The sequence below is a fragment of the Coloeus monedula genome, assembly GCF_965178545.1.
Source record: "Coloeus monedula genome assembly, chromosome: 8".
Classification (NCBI taxonomy): domain Eukaryota; kingdom Metazoa; phylum Chordata; class Aves; order Passeriformes; family Corvidae; genus Coloeus; species Coloeus monedula.
Window position 1 is genome coordinate 1,797,543 of NC_138788.1, and position 16,024 is coordinate 1,813,566.

Here is a 16,024-nt window from a genome sequence, read left to right on the forward strand (position 1 = left end):
ACACCAAAATCCCATTGACTAAATAATCATTACCTGTGCTCAGGGATAAACCAGAATCTCTTTTCAGCCTGACGCTGGATCAGAAAATACAGAAGGGTGGGCAGGCCCTGGCATAGGGTGCCCAGAGCAGCTGGGGCTGCCCCTGGATCCCTGGCAGTGCCCAAGGCCAGGCTGGACATTGGGGCTTGGAGCAGCCTGGGACAGTGGGAGGTGTCCCTGCCCATGGCAGGGAGTGGCACTGGATGGGCTTTGAGGTCACATAAGGATCATGGAATCACAATTTGGGTGGGAAGGGACCTCAAAGCCCATCCAGTGGCCACCCCTGCCAGGGGCAGGGTCACCTCCCACCATCCCAGGCTGCTCCAAGCCCCAATGTCCAGCCTGGCCTTGGACACTGCCAGGGATCCAGGGGCAGCCCCAGCTGCTCTGGGCACCCTGTGCCAGGGCCTGCCCACCCTGCCAGGGAACAATTCCTTCCCAATCTCCCATCCATCCCTGCCCTCTGACAGTGGGAAGCCATTCCCTCTCCCTCTACCCCTTGTAAAGAGTCTCTCTCCGTCTTCCCTGGAAAGTGAATTCACAGATTTCTCAAAGAATTATGAAAAGTTGCTGAGGTTTGTAGAAGATGCCAAAAGAGGCACCGAAACAGCAAAAAAAAGGTCTTCACAAATATTTCTATTTAAATACCACTAAAATTCTTTAAAGAAGTGGTTTCCCAAAATAATGAGACACCCGTAAATCACAACTGGTTTTCCATGGATACTCCTCATGCAAATCCAACACAGGAAGGTTTAAAAACTGCTTTGGCTGGTTTAAAACAAGGCTTTTCTACAACAGAATCACCAAGCAGGGTTTGGAAAGGAATCCTAAAGCTACTCCTGGAAACTCAACCAGGGGAAAAACCATCTTCAGCCTCATATCAAGCATTTCCTATTCATTACTGCAGAAACCCTGCTTACTTCTCTTTTATAATAAACATAACTCAAACAAAAGATCCACAGCAGCAATTTATGTCTTTCTTAGGGGCCCTCAAATAGTTCTTACATAGATAATTCTTCCCTAAGCAATAATTATAAAATTTACATCGCCTGCACAAATCCTAAGGATGCCAGGCCCTGAAAAATGCTATGGATGATAAATTTGAAGGAAATTCCACTTTGTTCTTATTTTCTTTGTGCCTTGTCATTTAAATTGAAGTTGGGAATTGATGAGAGCATTCTGTGCCTTGGAGAGGAAACATTCTTAGCTCTGATGTTGAGCAAGTTTATTAATTCGGACAAACTCTAAGACAAACCTGTCACATTGAGAGATAATGAGTTTGCAAATAATAAAATCAGAGGCGAAGCCCTTATTTGATCAAAAAAGAAATGGTAAACAATGCTGCTGATCTACGTATCAGGATTTATTGATATTCATCTCAAGAAAACGATATTTGAGTGGTGATAGAATTAACAATTCCGTGATTCTGTTTGCAGACCTTCTTTCTTTCCATGAGAAGTTTGAAAGAAGTATCTCCTAGCCCTCTCCACCTCTCCAAGCTATAAAGAGGAAATTGCCAGCTGGACTGCAAAGAAATTTTGGAGGCAAGACCCTGAGGAGAACAGAAGACTAATTCTGGAGCTTGTCAATAATTACACTAATGAGAAAAAATCCCAACAAGCCTGGAGACGAGACAAAGAGAAAAACTGTCAAAACACCAAAATAAAGCCCAAAGGGAAACTCCCAAAATGAAAACTGCTCACACATCCCAAAGATAACAGGAAATATGAGTACTTCATGGGGAAAGGAAGAGAAAATCACGGACGTTGAAGGAACATCCTTGACAAACACATGGAATTGTTTAAGTTAGAAAAGCCCTCTAAGACCAGCAAGTCCAACCCTTCCCCAGCACCATCAAGGCCACCACTGGCCCATGTCCCCGACTGCCACATCTGTATGGCTTTCAACACCTCCAGGCATGGGGACTCCACCACCACCATGAGTGCCTGTTCCAAGGCCTGAGCACCCTTTCCATGGGGAAATTCCTGCTGCTGTCCAAGCTGAGCCTGCCCTGGCCCAGCCTGAGGCCGTTTCCCCTTGTCCTGTCCCTGTTCCCTGGCAGCAGAGCCCGACCCCCCCGGCTGCCCCCTCCTGTCAGGGACTTGTGCAGAGCCACAAGGTCTCCCCTCAACTTCCTCTTAATGAGAATTTATTCATTTGTATCCCTTATTTAGGAATTACAATCTGCTCCAAATCTTGGATTGAAAACTGTGGTCAATCTATTGCTTTATGAGAATTTCTTAATTCACCCCTTCCTTTTAGCACATGGAATCAAGGCCTTCATAGGGAATATTATCCATGCTAAGCCACACAAGCACCGAATGTTTGGGGGGCTCCTAAAGCTTGCCCTAATAAAAGACCTGCTGCAGGAAGAAAATCCTTCTCTCCAAGAGGAGGAAATCTGGCTGGACGAATTCCTCTCATGCAGACTGGAGTTCACAGATCAGCTGGAATTCGTAAGGATTTCTTATACAAAATACAGAGCTTGTCAGGAAAAGAAAGATAGGCAGTGTCTCTAATTACAGCTTGGAAATAAAATAATTTGAGAAGTTCTTTAGAGGAGGAAGATCAAATCACGGATCTGTGTATATTGTTCCCTTTCATGTATGTAGGAATATTTCTTCTTGCTTCCTTCTTGCTGGATAATGGAACTCCTGTGAAGTAGAGACAGGTAATATTCCAAGGAGCAACAGAAAAATTACTGTAATTAATGAATTCTCTGCCTGCTACTCAAGAAGTAAATCTTTATTTAAATTACCTTGATCCAGGGCTACCTGTTTGCTCTAAGGAAGGGAATTAATTCAAGTGTCATGGGAGACAGAGGCTCAGAATTATTAATGATCTTCTAAGATAGCCAAAATCCCCAAGTCTGACTTCCAGGATAAAACACAATGCACTCAAGTCACAGAGTGATGGAATGGTTTGGGTTGGAAGGACCTCAAAGCCCATCCAGTGCCACCCCTGCCATGGGCAGGGACACCTCCCACTGTCCCAGGCTGCTCCAAGCCCCAGTGTCCAGCCTGGCCTTGGGCACTGCCAGGGATCCAGGGGCAGCCCCAGCTGCTCTGGGCACCCTGTGCCAGGGCCTGCCCACCCTCCCAGGAGGAGATGAGGCTTCTTTAGGTTCCCTCAGTTCCCTGAGTACTTTTTTTCAGTACTTTTCAACTGTTGCTTCTTCCCATGACCTTTGAGGAACAGAAGAGTTCTGCATCCAGTTTGATCCCTGCCTTCAGGGCCCAGAGCACTGGGTTCTCCCTCCTAAGGGTCAGCTGATGGTACCTCTGTCTCCTAAGGAAATGTGGCCCCAAGCCATTCCTAGACTCTGCAGGGCTAAAATGATCCCTGTTTTTCCCTGAAGTGTTCACTGCAGAAGGAATGGGCACAGTCAGATTAAGAGCATGGATCTTGGATTTGTGGCTTTCAGAGAAACCCTCCCAGAGCCAAGTCCCCTCTGATCTTCCCAATCCAGTGAATCTTGGGATATACCCTGAACAGCTGGATGAACAACAGCTTCTCCTGGACTTCCAATGGCACTTGGTGGCCTGATGGTTGAGTCTTCTAAGACAAAAAGAAGAATTTGAATCCTGCCAGTAATTTCTGAGTAGCCCAAAGAGATCATGACCACAATGCACCCTTGTGCTCCTTCCGCCACGTTAAAAAGGGAGCTTGGAGCTGGAGGTTGGGAACACGCCCTGGATGGTTGATAACTTTTAAGAGCACCTAATTCCTAAATGGATTTATAACCTAGGCACTGAGCTGCTCTGCTTTGCCAGGCAGAAAACCCCATTTCTGCAGTGCTAGCTGAGTATTTTCAGGATGAGACATTTGTATTTGGAGGTTGGAATTGCCCTAACGTCACACAAGACATGCTAAGAAAACACAATGGAGTTCCTGTTTCATCTTTCTAAATCGACTGACACACACAAGCCAAAAATCAAGAGCACAGAAGGCTTTTTCTTTCTTCTGACAAAAGCCATGTGTATTTATTTCAAACTTCTCCCTCTGAAAGGTGAAGACAGGAATCCTCTCTTGCCTTGAGAACACCCCTCAATTCGTGAACACAATTTGAGCTTGGAATGTGTTTTTTCCTTCGCACGCCACTCTGCCCATCTACAGCTAAAAGCTCATTACTTGGGAAATAAAAGCATTTTCCTGCCTGCTCAATTAATGCATCCTTAATTGTTTGTCGTATCGGATTGTTAATGGTGACAAGGCACGTTTTCCCGGGAAAACCTACAAGCCTGTTAATGCTCCAGGTCATAACTCAGAACAACAATAATTTGGGCACCGCTGTCGAGCATTTTAAGCAATCAAAAGCATTGCAAGGCAGGGAACAGAAAAGTGATGGAAAGGTGGCAGCCAGGCCACCCCACTCCACGGAAAGCCGTGGTGCTGGGTGAGGGCATAAGTGGCTCTGGATTAATTTTGATGGAATTAGCAGTCCCCCAAAGTCAAATGGTCACCATGATTGTCACCACACCACATGAATGAGTTAAATCAGCCTTGGGGCTTAGAAAAGAGAAACCTCAGCTACTCAGTGCCACAGCAGTGTTGTCAAACCTCTCTAAGGTTAAACCTTTGGTAATGACACAGAAAAAGGAGCAAGAAAAAAGGCCAAAAACCTTAAACCCCCCAAGAATTCAAGTGTGTGGGACCACAGACTTTCCAAATGCAAAAATGAGCTCAACAGACTTCATAGATGATAATGATGATGGTGTGGGTTGGATATAGAGTCCTCTAAAAGGAGAACCAATACCACATTGTATCCTCGTACTACTCAATATCCCACAGATTTTAGGGCAGGCACAGAGCACTGGCCTGCCCTGGTTGCAGCTGTGGAGGAAAGAAGTCCCATCCCTAAAAGATGAAGAATCCAGGAACTGGTGGGTCTGGAAAGGGGATAGTGAGATGTCTTCTCCAGTATGAGAGGAAATACTCTCGAGTTGTGCCAGGGGATGATTAGCTTGGATATGGAGAAAAATTTCTTCCCCAAAAGCATTGCAAAACACTGGAACAGCTTCCCAGGGGAGTTGTGCAGTCCCCATGCCTGGAAGTGTTCAAGACACGTGTGGATGTGGCACTCGAGGACATGTTTAGTGGTGGAGCTGGCCGATGGTTGGATTTGATAATCTCAGAGGTCTTTTCCAACTTTAAGGATTCTGTGATCTCCATATCTACGGGAAAGGCATCCAGAGGAAACACTGCTCCCCAAAAGGGTGGGGCTGGGGCTGCTGGACCCCAAGCAGAAGCACAAGCTCATGTGGGAGGTGTCCTGCTGTCCTCCAAACTCCTGGGCACACCAGAATGGAAAGAAAGATGCATTTTAATGTGTCTCCCTGGGCCAAGGAAGAGCCTGTCAGGGCTGGAGGTGCCCAGTGAGCCTTGCTTATCTCTATGGAGAAAAACATCCCTGGTTTTATGAGGACAAGAGAGTCATCACCTTGAGAGCTTTCCAAGCCGCCTGGGATAAATTTCTTCCTGAAAGCATCAACAATTTCCAAGCATAGCAACCTTTCCCAGCTGAGGGATTCCAGTATTTTTTACACTATTTAAAAATTCATGAGCAGAGGTTTTGCCCCTTTGCTTTCATGTCATAATGGCTAAAAAATCTTTGTTCACATAGAGTTTGGCTGGGAAATATTGTGGATAATGAAACTCTGGAGTGCTGGTTCCAATTTCTGATCCAGTATCACTGGTTAAAATTACAAACACTGAACTTACTTAGGTGAGTATGAAAGCCCAGTAAAAATGTTTCCTTCTTTGCACTCAGTGAGGGCTTTTAGGGTATCTTTATACTTGAAAGGTATGGATTAAATAACCACATTTAAATTGGCAGTGTCTGAGGAGTATCAGCTCTTGAGATCCTGTGCAACTGGAATTTATCCAGTGATCCTATGACTGTGGTTTACAAAACAAAGCCACAGAAATGTACAAATGCCATTTTCCATGTTGTAACTGAGGAGGAAAGCTCTCCTGGACTGGGTTTGTGTGGCAAGGTTCTGGTAGTGAGGGGTTATAGGGGTGGATTCTCTGAGGAGCTGCTGGAAGCTCCAACAGACCCAACTCTGGGGAATCCAGGATGGACCAACTGCTGGCCAAGGCAGAGGTGGTGGTGATGCCTCTGGGATAACTGATTTAAAGAGGAAAAAAGTGATTGTGCAGTTTTAATTGTGGCCAGAGAAGAGCAGGGTGAGAACATGGAAGAGGAACAGCTCTGCAGACATCCAGGACAGGGCAGGAGGAGGGGCAGGAGCTGTTCCAAGTGCCAGAACTGGGATTGCCCTGAGATTCCATGGGGAAGCCCATGGGGAAGCCCATGGGGAAGCCCATGGGGAGGCAGCTGTGCCCCTCTGGCCCATGGAGGCTGCAGAGATCCACCTGCAGCTCCTGCAGGAGCCCACACCAGAGCAGGGGGATGCTGAGAGAGATGGGAAGCCCACACTGGAGCAGGAACTTGTGGATCCATGGAGAGAGAAGCCCACGCTAGAGCAGGTTTGCTGGTAGGACTTGTGACCTCTGGGGGACCCACACTGGAACAGCCTGTTCCCGAAGGACTCACCCCATGGAAGTGGATCCACATGGGAGCAGTTCATGAAGAGCTGCAGCCCATGGGATGGACTCGCGCTGGAGCAGCTCATGGAGAACTGTCTCCTGTGGGATGGACCCCACACTGGAGCAGGGGAACGACTCCAAGTCCTCCCCTGTGGAGGAAACAACATGAGCAGCACAAACAACATGAACCCCCATTCCCGTTTCCCTGTGCCACTGGAGGGATGGAGGGAGAGCCCAGGAGGGAGGGAGGGAGGGGTGGTGGGAAGATGTTCTTTAGATTGGTTTTACTTCCCATTATCCTGCTCTGATTTTGTGGGTAATAAAATCAGTCAATTTCCCCACGTTATTTAGCCCATGCCAACGTTTGGTGAGGGAACTCTCTCTGTCCTTATCTCAACTCCTGAGTCTTTCCTTATATTTTCCTTCCCTGTCCAGCTGAGGAGGGCAGTGACAGAGCAGCTTTGGTGGCATCCGAGCAGGGTGAAACCACCACATCTAATTGAAAAAAAACCCCATAACAATAACAACAAAAAACGCCCACACCAGTAAAGTCTTTTTCCTTTGAATGCCTTTCAAATTAAAAAAAACCCCAAGCAAATACAGCAAATAAAATCCAAAAGCTGACTTTTAGTAGGTTTGACTCTAATAGCTGGTTTCATGTTGGATGGGAAGGGATCAGGTTGGATGTGTTACCAGCTAAAATATGTAAATGGGATTTAAATGACATTGTACCTGCCTGGGGAATTAATTTGAGGATTTTAGGCAAACTGCAACAAGGCATCCGGTGACATCACTGGTCTTCTGTAGGCACTAATGGAATTGTTCACAAAAAGCACAGCTGGATGACAAGCAGCAGGTGAATGAGCTTGGGGAGCAATGGTTTTGTAATTGTAGAAATCTTTTTTTTTTCTCCTAAAAAGACACTTGCTTCATGAGAAAAACTAGTTAAAAAGCAAAACTCCTCCATGAAATGGCACTGACTGCTTGGATCGAACAGCCGTGTCCTCAGAAGGGTTTGGCACGGTACCAGCCGGGAACTTTGAGTGAGTCCTGCCCCTCCTCCAGGAGGAGGGGCCTGTCAACCAGCAGGGAGAACATCCAGAAGAGCTGCAAATCAAGGGAATTGTGCAAAGACACAACGAAGCCTTGCAAAGCAGTCACACCCACTGTTTCCTGGCACGGAAAAGGCCTAGAGATTTAATGGCTTGGTTGAGCTGCTTTGTTTCATCCATTTGTTTGTAAAATGAAAGCCAAGGAGCTTTTCCAGCCTTATTTGTAATCCTGGCAAGCCCAACTCTTAACCCTTTCCAGTGCTGGCACCAGAAGCTTTGGTCAACTGAGTTGCTGGCCAATCTTAAAAAGAATGGTGCCCCACCACTGAGAGAAAATAGGAGTGCGGAAAGCAGCTACAGGCAGGTAAGGGACAGTGACAAAAACCCCAAACCAGGCAGAGAGAACACGCTCAAGCTACAGAGCGTGCCCATGTTTCACCCTGAGAGCAATTCACACATACCTGCGGCTGCAAAATTCCAGGGAAAACAATCTGGTATGGAATCATAAGAGTCACAGAATCGATGAGGTTGGAAAAGATCTCCAAGATTATCAAGCCCGAGCTGTGACTGATTCTCAGCCCAGAGCACTGAGTGCCACCTCCCACCCTTCCTTGGACACCTCCAGGCACGGGCATTCCAAAGCTCCCTGGGCAGCCCCTGCCAGTGGGATTGAGGGAGGAAAGGAGATAATGAGATAGCAGGGGGTGGATTTCTTAAAGTGGATTTTGTTGTCGCAGCACGTAACAAGACCATCAAGAGGTGTTCAACAGCCCAGTCCAGGGACAACTCTAAAGGAGCCCTCCACGGTTTATTTGGGGTGTTTTCCCAGAGCAGAGCTTCAAACACCGTATCTCAGCTCACATACAACTATTTTCTGCTAAGCAGCATGCCATGATTAACAGGATTTCCTTTCAAAACCCCAACTATCACCTTTGGAACGTTGGAACTAATCTGCTGGCCGCTTAATCCCAGGCCAAAGCGAATGAATCTCCCTCTAGATAAAAGGAAGAGGAAGGAGCTTTTCAGTCCCCTTTTTTTTTACACCCCAGAGAGTATTTCAGGAGTATAACATAGCCTGAACCAACCTGAAAGTCTTTAATTTACGTCTTCAGATTTCCCAGCTGGAAGTTTGAGATCAAAACCACTGAACTCGCAGCTGTGAAAGCAGTTCACGAGGTACAAACCCAGAAGTATTAAGATGAATTACCAAAACAACTGTAACCAGATTTTTCATGGAAAAGGTGTAGACTTATTTTAATTATAATAATTATAATGGTATAATTACTCCATGTTGCCATTAAGTCGTACAAAGGCTGTAAACTTCCTCAGTATTTTGGGGTCTGGGGGAAAATTCTGAGTAAATCCTGAGCAGGAAGGCAAAGCTTGTAAGGTGAAGAAGCTAAAAAGAGCATGGGATAGAAAAAAAAAAAAAACGAGATTTTGTTCTACCACGATGAGCACAGGTCCAAATCCCAGAATTTGCATGATCACTCTGTAGCCACATGTCAGAGATGTCTCTGTTTCAATCCCAAAGCCTTCTAGAATAGCCCAGGTAATGCATCCTGGTTATTTATTAATTATTAGAGATATTTTCAATCTGCCCTTATATGCACGGTCAGATGTGCAGAGATTTCTCCCCATCCCGTGCTATTATTCCACAGCAGAGCTGCTGCATTCCCGGGTACCTTGCACAGTCCAGCTGCAAACTTTCAGGAAAAATAGTTCCATTGCCCCTGCTTGATCAAAAACCACATATCCTTAAATAGTCCACCATTTTATAATATGAAAATTGAAAAAAACCCCACCATTTTGTTATATTAAACACAAGTGTGAGCAGCAGTTGGTGGGGTTGGTTGTGGGGTCACGGATCAGTGCAAACATGCAAGACTTGGAGATAGCTCCTGATAAAAAAATTGTTGGTTTTGAAAGAGAAGTGGCACTTTTCCAGATTTTTCTGGAGAGCTGGACAGTCTGTTGTGGAAAAGGGTTGGCTGAAGTACAAATCACTACTACAGCTTCTACATCTGGGAGAGGGGAAGAAGAGGAGCAGGTACTTCAGAGCACAGAGAAGAAATAGAAGATGAATATCTGTTTTCTTAGGTTACAGTGTAAGAAGCAACCAAAGGTATGTATTCTATCACCATCTTCATAAGCTGTTAAAGCAGGTGGGGCTGGGTTCTTTATCTCTTCCATGACTCATCCCTGATAACTCCCTCCGGGGCAATATCTTCTGCTAATGGGCCAGCAAGTCTCACTGCCTGACTCATAAAATTACATCATCCCACTGGGAGATGCTCCGCCCAGGGGGAGGGAGCAAGCATTCCCACCTGGATATAACCTGAGGTCTGGAACAGCACACTCAGCCCTGACCTACTGGGTTCCCAGAGGACAAGAGCTCCATAATCACCACTGGACCTCCAGAGAAGGACCAGACTTCACTACAGGATCACCACTTCAACAGAACCACATCCCTCACTCCAACAGGACTGCAGCCACCATTTAATCAGACTGCTGCCACCACCCTGACCCACAGGGTGTCACGGCATCTCCTGACTCTGTCAGGTTAAGCCAGTGTTTGTCTACTATTGCCTTTATCTTAATTTTCTTGTTAAATTGTAATTCTGACTTTGGATCTCCTGCTGGTTTGCTTTCAAACTAGTACATCTGTGAATACACAAAATCTGGGCACTTAAAGAACGACACAAAGCAGCGAAATCCCTTTGTCCATGATCAAAGGCAGTGACACACAGGCTTCACCCACACCAACCAAAGGAAAACTGTCCCAGATTTCAGATATTTTTGGTCAAGATCCATGAAAAACACACAACAATCAGACCACGTGGAGATGGCCTGTGCTGTCCAGACCTCCAGGACACTCACCCCATCGGGTCTGCCGTCCGAGGCCGTGACGATGAGGATGTAGCGGTCAGTGCTCTCTCTGTCCAGGGGCTTTCCCAAGGCCAGCAGGCCAGAGCTGGGAACGAAACAAAAGCAGGACATGTTACCAGGGCAGCTGGGAGAGGTCTACGAGCACCTGAACTCCACCACCTCGCTCACACCACGGCTCCCCCTTGTAGGGGCTTTTAGGCTTTCTGTGGGTGAAGGCCAAGAAAAAAGCATGAGCCGATTCCTAATGCTCTCCACTTGGACACAGGAATAATCCTGGATCAAAATATCAGCCTAGTGAGACTACAAAAGCTACAGCTGCACTGAACACAGCACCCCAATTTGTTCCTGCTGCACTTTAGCTATTTATTCAATTATCAGAACCTATTTATGTAGTATTTTTACTGTTAGTGCTGCAATAAATGAGAAGAAAGAATGACAATCACTGAGGAGTCCTGATATTCAGCAGGACTGAGCAGGAAACTCTGGGAATACAACACACATGGACTTCAGGATGAGTCTCCTCAGGGAGAGGCTATGGGGGGAAGTTACACATTGTGTAACTTCAGAGTAAGTGCTGCAAGTATCCCCTAATAATTAAATATTGCTGTAGGCACAAGGGTGGTGGAAAACAAATCCCAGAGTGGTTTGGGTTAGGAGGAACCTTAAATCCCATCCAGTGCCACCCCTGCAATGGGCAGGGACACCTTCCACTATCCCAGGCTGCTCCAAGCCCCAATGTCCAACCTGGCCTTGTACACTGCCAGGGGGTCGGGATCTTGTGATTATTGAAACCCATTTTAAAAGGACAACAAAAGAAGGGCTAATTGGAAGCCACATAAAACGAGGTTTGAAAACATTGCAAATTCCTGTAACTGCTGACAAATAAAATATTTGGGTTTCTTCCTCCGATCTAATTCCCTCCTGCAGATGTCTGAAAGTCACCCAGAGGGACAAGACCCCACCGCAGTCATTACTTTTGTGCTAGGAAGGATAAGGAAGGCACAGTGTGGACAATCTTCACTGACAAGGAAGCTCAACTCTGCTTAACTGAGCTGGCACCAGAGCCCTGAGCTGTCCCAAAATTCCACATTTCATTCCCAGGATTTTGCCTGCTGGAACCTGAGCAAGGCTGTGACAAAATGACATCTCCCCTAAATCCACAGGGTATTTAAGAACTATGGATCCAGGATTACAGTGATCCTGGGCAGCTTCTCCCATGGAATTCCACCAAATATCTTAAGAAAAGTGGAACACCACAAGATTTTGCAGCCCAAAATCCACACCAGCTGGGATCTGGAGATCCTGCGACTTCCCATGTGCTATTCCATTGCCAGCAGATGGGTCAGACACAAAGCTCTGAATTTTATTTGCTGTACCCACATCTGATGTTCAGGACCCAGAGCATGAACAGGGGCTTGTGCAGAGGTTTCATTAAAACAGAAAATCCAAACCAAAGCACAAATTCCCACCAAACCAGGAGGTCTCCCTGGCTGGACTTCTCCAGACCACTTGGATGTGTTACACCTGGACCTAATCATGGGTTTTCCCCCTAAATTACAAATTTCTGCAGGGTTCCTGCTCTAATTTCCTAGTCTCAGAGAAGATCTCAGCAAACTGGTTCCAGGCCAAGACTTTTTCCAACAGAAACAAATCCCAACAACTCCTGGGAAGCTCTTCCATCCAATAAATACCACAGAAGTTGGTGGAAACTGGGAGTGGGAGCACAGTTCTCCCCTAGGATTGAAAGGTTATTTCAGAAGGTGCTCCATTCAATCTGCCTTGTGGTTATCCAAGGAAAACTTGGGCTCATGGTCCTGGCTGAGCTTCCTCCAAAAAGGAAAATTTTCATTGGATCTAAAATACTTCCCTGGAAGTTGGTAAAAACCAGTGGTAAATAAATTTTGTGTATGGTTTTTAACCCAGTGAATTTGGAGCTGACATGCCTTGGATCCTGGAGAGAGGAGAATGGAACCTCCAACCCCCCTCCTCCTTCTCCTCCCAGAGCAGGATTCCAGATGCTGAGGATTCCTGTTCCAGGGGAAATGATGCTCCAAAGGGAAAGGGCAAAGTGCAACACCACAAAAAGGGACAGACCTGAGAGAGTTTCTACATATATTTATATATTTTTTTATATAGATAACCACTTTTTATTAAAAATATGTCTATTTATATACATTCTCTATATAATCACATATTATAATAATATAATATTCATATACATCTCATATAATAATAACTATATAAGAATAAATAATACATACTATATAAATATTATATAACAAATATAGAAATAGATAATATATAAATATAAAAATAATATAAAATATATAATCTATAATATATAATAATAAATAATAAATATGTATATACATTAAAAATATAGCTACATATTATTATTTAAAATATATAGCTATAATTGTTATATATTATATTATGATGTATATAGCTATAGTTATTATAAATATAATAGTTATGTATCATTAATCCATACACGTGTATGGATATTTATATGATTATCCAGAGACAAATGGATTATCCAAAGACAAATTCCATATATAGATCAAATAAAGAACATGATCCATATTTTATATCTGCCAATTTACAGTTATTAAAATGTATTATAGTTGCTTGGTGTCATAATTGAGTTACTAATTGAAATTTGATTATTAAGACTTTAATTAGATTAAGAAAAATTCTTAATTTGGCAGACAGACACAGCCCACAAGAGGGCAAATCAATCAGCCATCATAATATATAAAGATTTGACTATAAATCAATATATTTAATAAATGAAATTTATTTAATAATTTAATTCTATTTAGTAAATTAAATGAAACCTATTTGATATATTTTTATATAGAAACATCTATTTTTCAGCATTTGTTCAAGACACTACAATAAAATATGAACAAAAAAAATTTTAGGGGAGGGCAGGAAGAGTAAATAAAACATAAGAGACTTCAGTGGTAAATTATTAATTAAAAAAATATATCAAAGTGGAGCTGAGAATAAAACACTGACATCAAACACTGACCTGCCTAAAACCATGTGCACTTCTCCAATATTTTCTACCATACCCCCTTTTTTATCTCCTTCTTACCCCTGGAAAAATTGCACTTGATTGTCTGTTTCAATAGATAAACATCGTTCAAAAGACAGGCTAAATGAGAAATATCCTGAATTATAAATAGCCTAAATTAGATATCCTAAATTATCAATACCCTGTGTTTTCCTCCAGGATTCCGATTCCTTTAACACCCCAGCTTTCCAGGGAACGTGAGGAGGTAAGGAATTACCAGAGGTGGTGCTCAGGTTCCAGAGCCAGAGAAAGGAGAACAAAACCCTGCTCCAATCCTCAGACTGAGGAGGAAAAAGACGGAGTAGGGAGATGTACCAGTGGGATTATCCAGTCCTCGTGCTGCCAGGCAGGAATTACCCAGGGATTAACTCGATGCCCCAGGAAGGCAAACGAGAATCCACAAAGAGGGAGAGAGAATCCTGGTCATGGGTTCTGCCTTGGCCTCCAAGCATCCAAAATTGAGAGAAATTCCTGTAGCCTTACACCCCTCACATTAAAGATGTTTATTTAATATTAATCCTTCTTTAATTGATCAACATATTTCAGTATCGGGGGGGAAAAAAAGGCAAAAGGCTGAAGGAAACTTGGCACAGAGCCTTTTCCAAAGGAACAGGAAGGGGAAAACACTTCAAGGAACTCTTTCTTTTTAGCACAAGGTGCCGGAGCAGAGCACTGAACCCCAAATGAGCTCAGGCTTGTCAGGGCTGCAAGGCTGGGGGGGGATCAGGCCCCCCAAGGGTCCTGGAGGATGGGGATGGAGGGCTGGAGCAGGAATTCCAGCTGGGAATTCATTAACACACCACCTTTAACTGCTTGGCTTCTGGTTATGGCCACGCTGCTCGCATCCCAAGCTGGACAACAGATGGACCCAGATTCCAGAGGATCTCCATGCCAGGAGCTGGCCTGGATTTCCACAGGTATTTTTAAGCCTCTCTGGTGTGGAGAACTGCCAGGAATTTTACGGTGTGGTGGGAAGGGTGCTAAGTAGGGACTATTGAAACAGCAACTCACTGAGTGACCTTTTTGGAACATCTCTCATGGAGCCAGGTGGGATTATTCAGGTTAAAATCAAAAAATGGTGCTTTACTAACATTATAACCCCTCTTCAGAGCATCTCCCATGGAGCCAGGTGGGATTATTCATGCTTTAAGTCAAAAAACTATGCTTTACTACCACTGTAACCCCTCTTCAGAGCATCTCTTATGGAGCTAGGCTGGATTATCTTGGTTAAAATAAACAAATGGTGCTTTACTACCACTTTAACTCCCCTTTGGAGCATCTCTCACGGAGCCAGGTGGGATTATTCATGTTTGAAGTACAAAAATGGTGCTTTACCACCACTGTGACCCCTCTTTGGAGCATGTCTCACGTAGCTCTTGTAGATTATCCAAGTTCTAAAGGTGCCAGAGGAGGTCAGGCTGAGTTTCTCCCTGTTAAGGAGAGGGCTGCTTGCATCACTTGGGTGGGAATCCGTACAAAAGTCCCGTCCCAAGGCATGGATCACACCAGCAGCCCAACATCAATCTGTGTTCCACCAATCCCAGGCCACCCCCGTGAAGGAAAATGTCCCCTCTCCAAGCTGTCCCTTGATAGAGGGGACATTTTCCCTAGATAGACCTGCCAAGTCTTTATCAATCCTAGTGAATGAGAGCACCAGCACCTCCTGGGATTGTCAAAGCTTTATTCCCATTGTTTCCTGAAGGATTTGATTCTCCATGAATGGCAGATTTATCACCCAGAGCTCACTCAGAACATACAAACCTGTCTCAGGAGGTTTGGGTGTTTAGGTTCCCAACCTCTCCCTCACACCAAATTAGACTTATTTTGCACCAGGAATTAATAAGCCCCAGGTTACTTTTGTCCCATCATTTACTGTGAGAAGTCAGCTCACCACCCTCCCTTACTTTGGCAAGGAAAAGGATACTTGGGATTACAAATAATAATTAATAACAGGTAAATAACACCTAATAATGGATAAAATAAAGAAAAGGGTGCTGAGCCAGGTACAGACCAATCTGGTGTTCATAATTCCATAACAAACCATCGCTTTCTCACTCTATTTATGTTGGAATTCAATTTAAGGAAAAGACAGTTTTTAAACGATGCTCAAAAGGCTTTTCACTACAGGCTAAACTGTAACAAGTCAGGAAATTAAAGCGAAAACTGTCCCTGTCTTAGCCAGGAGCTGACAGGTAAAAGGGTTTTAATTAATCCCTGACCACTCTTTTAAATAGGATCTTTCCACCTCAGTGAGTTTCCCCTATCTGAAGTGTTTAAAATAAACAAACAGTGGCCAATGACAAACCCCAGAGTGGAAGTTGGCTCCCAGAGCTCTCATCAATGGCTGAGAGCCCCTCGCAGGAGGAGCTGAAGGTGTCTGAGCACAACCCTTTTCCCTCAGCTCCCACATTCC

General features: G+C 44.6%; 1 protein-coding gene across 3 annotated transcripts in view; it reads right to left on the reverse strand.

The window, feature by feature from the left end:
- The window catches only part of PCDH15 (protocadherin related 15), a gene marked incomplete at both ends in the record, with an annotated part of 282,257 nt that overhangs the window by 111,505 nt on the left and 154,728 nt on the right, over positions 1-16,024 (reverse strand). For all 3 annotated transcript variants that reach the window (XM_082286268.1, XM_082286266.1, XM_082286267.1), the window contains one exon: positions 10,524-10,617. In XM_082286268.1, coding sequence (XP_082142394.1) covers positions 10,524-10,617 — 94 coding nt within the window. The remainder of the gene's footprint in view (positions 1-10,523; positions 10,618-16,024) is intronic.